The sequence below is a fragment of the Orycteropus afer genome, unplaced genomic scaffold (assembly GCF_000298275.1).
Source record: "Orycteropus afer afer isolate SDZICR_OR568_19922 unplaced genomic scaffold, OryAfe1.0 scaffold00198, whole genome shotgun sequence".
Taxonomy (NCBI): domain Eukaryota; kingdom Metazoa; phylum Chordata; class Mammalia; order Tubulidentata; family Orycteropodidae; genus Orycteropus; species Orycteropus afer.
The window spans coordinates 471,141-478,157 of record NW_006921785.1 but is presented as its reverse complement, the minus strand read 5'-3'; the positions used below and the strand labels follow the sequence as shown (position 1 = coordinate 478,157).

Below are 7,017 nucleotides of genomic sequence, written 5' to 3'. Positions count from 1 at the left end.
ACGCAAATTCTTCTGCTAGTTGGGGTTTAGTCCAAATCTGCATCCTTTCCTTCAAGGCTCAGGGGTCCAGGATTATCTTCTGTGTCTGTATTAATTGGTTTCCCTTTTCTTTGTTGAAGAGGGTCTGTGCAATCCTTCTGCCTAGTCCGCCATCTTGCCCCGCCTCTCGAAATATTCTTAAAAGTAAATACTTTGTAGCATTTTCTACATATATCAATACTCAGTTGCCAGCCCACAAGACATTTTCCCTGACTCCTATCTTATGGTCTGTAACCCTACTTTTCAAGAGTGCCTTAGCATTTAAGAACAGTGTTCATTAGTATTGAGCTTGAGCTAAAACCACAAGTTTATGGATTTTTTATTATTACTAGATTTTTAAAAGAAAACTATAAAATCTGTACTAAATGTTTGTATTTTGGATCTTTTAACTTATTTGTAGAAGAAAACCAGAACTTAAAATTATCTGATAAATTAGATTTAAATCAATTTTATCCTGTACGAGCTCTGATTAAACTCTGCCCTAGTAATACTGAGGTAGGGTCCTAAAAGAGGCCATTTTCCAGGACATAGGATCATCATTTAGCATCCTCTCTGGTGCCAGACAAGGAATATCCATTTGTTTCCTTCTTTCCCCTAACTTTCTCTAGTTACATTGTTTTTCTGATTCTTCCTTTTTTATTGAGACATAATTTAAATATCATAAAAATTCACCTTTTTAAAGTGCAGAACTCAGTGTTTTTTAGTACATTCACAAACTTATGTAACCATCAGCACTCTCTAATTGCAGAGAATTTTCATCTTCCCAAAAAGATATCCTGAACTCATTTGTAGTCATTCCCCACTTACCCTCCTGTCAGCACTTGATAATTGCTAATCTATTTTCTGTCTCTAGGGATTTGCTTATTCTGGGTATTTCATATGAATTGAACCCTATAGTGGCATTTTGTATCTGTTTTTTGTTTTGTTTTTTTACTTAGAATAATGTTTTCTTGTTGTGGAATATATCGATGATTCCTTTTTGTGGCTAATAGCACTTTATATGGAGATGCCATATATTGTTTATTCATTCAGCCATTGATAGACATTTGGATTATTTCTTCATCATGAATAATTCTGCTGTCAATATTTGTGTATAACTTTTTGTATACACATATGTTGTCAGTTTTCTTGGATATATACATAGGACTAGAATTATTGGATAATATAGAAAAGTGCCTAAAGCACTTGACTGCTAACCAGAAGGTTGGCAGTTCAAACCCACCAGCCACTCCTCAGAAGGAAGATGGGGCAATCTACTTCCAGAGTGATACTGCCTCTGAAACCCAAGGAGGGGTCACTATGAATCCGGTCTAACTCGAAGGCACATAACAACAACAACAACATGGTAACTGTACAGTTAATTTTCTAGGAACTGCCAAACTGATTTTGAAAGTAGCTGCATCATTTTACATTCCCACCAGCAATATCTGATGATTCCAATTTCTCCACACCCTTGTCAACACTGGTTTGTCCATATTTTATTAGGACCATGGTAGGTGCAAAGTCATTTATTGTCATCATTTATTTCTCTGATTCTTATGCCAATTAGTTTATTTAGAATTGAGAGTACACTGAGAAATAATATTTATTATTAATATATTAAGAATAATACTTTATCATTCTTAATATTTTAATGTGTACAACTGCTTTTCCATTCCTATTCCTGTTTTCTTAGTATCATTTTTTACTCCATGGTGTTCAAACCATTTAAACCATTTAAACTCTAAGGGCTGTCATCTATCAGTGAAGACCTTCATCAGTGCCTTGTATGTGCATCCCTGCTGTTCTCACAAATGAAGAGATAGGATTAGTATGAGTGTGTCTCCACAGATTCAGCCAGCTCCTTTGAGGTTGTTGTTAGCAGCTATCAACTCAGTCCCCAACTCATGGTGACCTCTTGTACATAGGAATCACACTGTTGCGATCCAAGGGTTTTCATTAACTGCTGTTTGGAAGTGAAGTAGATGACCAGGCCTTTCTTCCTAGTCTCTCTTAATCCAGAATCTCCACTGAAACGTGTTCAGCATCACAGCTACACTCAGGCCTCCACTGACAGACAAGTAATGACTACACTTAAGGTGCATTTGCTGGGAATTGAACCCATGTCTCCCGCTTGGGAGAGGAAAATTCTACCACTTATCCAGAAACCAGCTCTGTATATTCACCAGTAACTTAATTCCAAGTGTAACCCCTAGGTTAAATGCATTATATCATGGAAGCCTTATATTGGAAGGCTTATAAGGAAGACAGCAGCTACTGTGAATACACGGGTAGTCCCCAATTTATGATGTATTCAAGTTACAATAAATGGCACTTAACAGCTGTCCTTATTGTTAGTAATATGTACTACCAACAATGTTACAGGGCTTAATTTACTGATGTTACCATTTTCACATGTTTACTCACAGGTATTATATGATTTACTGTTCAAAACAGTGCTGTATTTATAAAAAGACTAAGAATTAAAGGCAGTAATAATGAAAACTAAAAAGAAATTGAGGTATTCAACTTACATCAGAGTGGTTTACTACACAGTTGTCAGAATGGAACCCCACTGTAAATCAGGGACTACCTCTATTTGATGTATGTTGTTGTTGTTGTTGTTGTTGTTATGTGCCATCGAGTCGACCCCAACTCATAGGAATCTTATTTAGTTGTAACTGTGAAAGATATTATCATATTTATTTTTCTTTTGCTTATATCAAAAGGGGAGAAATTTCTTCTTTCCATGAAATACTTTTTGTTCATTTGAAAACTGAGGATTTTATTTTACTGTGTTGCTTATAAAATATCATTTTAAATCATTGAACAAGACTCCAGTAGAAAAAGACAACTTGAGAGACAGCGATTGTGGAGCACTAATGTGGGTTCTGATGTTATTGTAGTCATTTTATGTATGTATCATTTAATTAATCATATAACCTTTTGGTTTTTATTTATCAAATGAGGGAGGTTGAAATAAAGGATCTTTAAGGCCCTTTCTTGGATTAAAACTCTCATTCTAAGTTTCCTTAGGATCATGCAATATTACAGTATTTTCTTTTTCCTACTACTTACTCCTGGGTATTTTTAATTAATATTTTGGTTCTAAGTAGGAAATTGTTTCAAAGAAGTTAGAGAGAATTACTGACATTTGACATAGAAAGAATACACTGGTGATTTTATAGGTATTTTATGTAATAGGTCCTTGTACATATAGGGTAATCCCTTTAAAACCACTTGATACTGTGTTTGCTGTGGTTATGTTTGACATTGATTCCCAGAGAGAAAATATAATACCCTGTTTACATGCAAATTATTATTGTCAGGTGCTGTTGAATCACTTTTCAACTTGGTTACCCAATGTGACAATGAGTGGAACTGCTCCCATTTGTTTTCTAGGCTGTAATGTTTACAGGAACAGGTCTTTCTCCTCTAGAACCACTGGATGAGCTTGAATCACCAACTTTTTGGACAGCAGCTAGGAGCTTAACATTTATACTCCTAGGGCTCCTCCATTTTCTTTCTGAGGGCCACAAAAATGAGCAATGGCCATCACTAAAATTTATGAAACATGACGCTGAGATCAGAGTTCAGATTAGCCACAGTGTAAAATGCAGTTTGTTTTGAATGATATTCACCCACTTAGTGTGGAACTCGTGTAGTTCCATTCTATAAAAATTGATTAGAAAAGACATCTTGCTTCTTGATTTTATACTATGAGTCTTTCTAACCAAGTGCTAATAGAGGTTATGTGTAGTTGCCTCCTATCTGTTCTTAATAGAGGACGTACATTTCAAGCCCATTCGATTTAAGAACTTGCTGATTCATTTTAAAAGTCTTTCTCTTTTTGTATCCTCTCTTTTTCTGCAGGATGTTTTCACTCCAGAATGCAAATTTAAAGAATCTGTGTTTGAAAATTACTACGTGATCTATTCTTCCACACTGTACCGTCAGCAAGAATCAGGCCGAGCATGGTTTCTGGGACTCAATAAAGAAGGTCAAATTATGAAAGGGAACAGAGTGAAGAAAACCAAGCCCTCATCACATTTTGTACCAAAACCAATTGAAGGTATGGAATAAATGCTTTTCTTCTTTGTATTCTGTCTTGAATACTGATGTCAGTTCTACTCTTTGTCCCTTCACTCAGTAGGGTTTGCCTGGAATGTGTGTGCAAGCTCCTACCTTTTCCCCCTTTTGTTGAAGGTCACAGTTCAAGTCAAGATTGCATTTCCATGATTCCACTGTTGGTCAGAATAAAGTTTCAGAAATCACAACAGCACTTCTTCTTATTAGAATATAAGAAAATCCTATTATTATGTCTTGGCAGTTAGGGGGAAAAAGGAGAAAAGAAAAAAACAGACATGCTTGAATATAGAAGCTAGAAATTCTTAAAAGTGAAAAAATAGTAATAGTTGCCTTATGGAATGTAATTTCCTTCTTTGTTGACCACATGATTCAGTTGCTCAGGTGATATTCTTGAGACTCATACTACTATCATTCTTTGTAAAGTATGTTTATATCCTAAGCTCTTCATCTTTGTGAACATATCAAACTGCATCATAATGTGTCAATTTTCTTTGTAGTTTTAAGGAAAATAAATCTTACTCTATTTTCTATGATCAATAAATATTTACAGAATTAAATTTTATCTTTCTTAGTTGAGCCTGTAACTTTCCCCTCCACTGGCCATTTAATATAGTGTTTACTTATTTCAAATTGCACAGTGGAATAAATAAGTTTATGCTAATGAAATCTATTTTGGCAACTAGAATGCACTTCCTCAAATGTTCCTTAACTAAGATGAGGATATATTATTTGGGTGACCTCATTTACTGCATTTAGCCAAGAGTTTTCTTCTAGACTAAGAATGCAATGTTGTTGTTGTTAGGTGCCATTGAGTCGGCTCTTACTCATAGTGGCCCTATGTACAACAGAACAAAACACTGCCCAGTTTTGTGCCAGCCTAACAATCCTTGCTATGCCTGAGCCACTCTTTGAAGCCACTGTGTCAATCCATCTTGTTGGCAGCCTTCTTCTTTTTCATTGACCCTCCACTTTATTGAGCAGGGAGTGGTCCTTTCTGACAACATGAGCAAAGTATGTGAGACAAAGTCTGGCCATTCTTGCTTCCAAGGAATTTCCTGGCTGCATTTGTTCCAGGACAGATTTGTTAGCTCTTTTGGCAGTCCATGGTACTTTCAATATCCTTCACCAGCACCACAGCTCAAAAGCATCAACTCTTCTTCGGTGTTCCTTATTCGTTTTCCAGCTCTCACATGCGTATGAGACAATTGAAAATACCACAGCTTGGGTTGGGTGCACCTTCGTCTTCAAAGAGACATCTTTGCTCTTCAGCACTTTAAAGAGGCCTTCTGACCAGAGGGGCTCATTTTCTGGCACTATATTGAACAGTGTTTCAGGGCTGTTGATAAAGTTTCCCAGTAATGTATCAGGCAGTGTTTCACTGCTATTCATAAGGTTTTCACTGGCCGATTGTTTGAGAAGTGGATAGCCCCTTCCTTTTTCCAAGTCTGTCTTAGTCTGGAAGCTCCACTAAAACCTGTCCATCATGGGTGACCCTGCTAGTATTTGAAATACCTGTGGCATAGCCCCCATCTCACAGCAACACACAAGCTACCACAGTACGACAAACTGACAGATGAGTGGTAGAAGAAAGCAATAGTGGTCTGGAAATTTAACATAATACAATTATTTTCCTCTAAAAATCATATTCTAATAATTTAAAAAGTAGCATTAACTCCTTGTCTGAAGAAATGAGAAAATGGAGACAGTGCATTGCATGTCTTTGATTCAGCCAGGCTTGCTCTCTGTCCCCTACAGACCTTACAATGTGTCATCAGGGCAACTAGTTGAAGAACACACAGCCTGTTTCATAATACATACAACTGCAACAGTCAGCATGGATTTATTAAATTGTTACTGCATTCAAAGCATGGGGTAGAGGGCTGTGACCTTCAAATCTCCTTGTCCCTTTCCAGCTGCCCCTCACACCCTGTGCTTTTAGCCACACAGAATTGAACTTTCCTTTCCTGCCACACATTTTCCCTATTTTGGGCCTCATGTGTTTTCTGCCCATTTGTTTGCCTCCTCCATTTTCTATCCACTTGTCTTTCTGGAAGAATGCCTACTAATCTTTGTAAAAAAATAGTTTAAGAGTCAACACTTCTGTGAGGGCTTCCCTAACTTTCCTTAAATAGAATTAATAGAATTAATCATTCAGTCATATTGACATTCTGATGATATTAATCATATTGTCATCATATTTATCTCCCTTACTATAATTATCACATAATAAGATATTTGCCTTTTAACTGCTGTATCCTCTCATATGTGGTTAACTCACTCTTTGAATGAAGAGAAATATTTTAGTTTTCCTTATATCTCCCTGTGTCTTTCACAGTATCTGGCATATTAGAGAGATATTTAATAACCAGTTGTCAAGTAAGGGATTAGACATGCAAATGATCAAATTAATGAATAGATAAGTATAAAGATAAAGAACTGTATCCTCCAGAGAATTTTATACTATAATTGCAGATATAAAACATGTTTACCTATAGCATTAATATAAACTAGAAAGTAATATATTACACATTACAGGAAATGATACTGAGATTTAGGAAAACAGCTGTCACTTCCACCAAAAGAAAGAAATCTGATATTTAAGCTTTCAGCGCAAGGCCAGGTTCACACAATTTGAGACGAGAAGTGGAGATTGGCAGACAAAAGCATTCTAGGTACAGCATGCAAGGCAAAAAAGTACCTGCTTTGCAGTAAGTTATGCAGAGGGTTCTTAAAAAGGAGTAGATATTTTCCTTTTCCATGAGAAAATATGTTGATGCCTAACACTCAAAAACAATATTTTGAGTTTTTATGCTATCAATCATTGCATCATTTTATTTGTGCATTTAAGTAGATTTGGGAGCTCTGGTAGCATAGTGGCTAAGACACTGGCCTGCTAACCAGACGGCTGGC

The 7,017-nt window shown here is 36.3% G+C and overlaps 1 protein-coding gene across 1 annotated transcript in view; it reads left to right on the top strand.

The window, feature by feature from the left end:
- The window catches only part of FGF12 (fibroblast growth factor 12), a 389,498-nt gene that overhangs the window by 360,681 nt on the left and 21,800 nt on the right, over positions 1–7,017 (top strand). Inside the window, exon 4 of the mRNA XM_007948002.2 lies at positions 3,892–4,090. Coding sequence (XP_007946193.1) covers positions 3,892–4,090 — 199 coding nt within the window. The remainder of the gene's footprint in view (positions 1–3,891; positions 4,091–7,017) is intronic.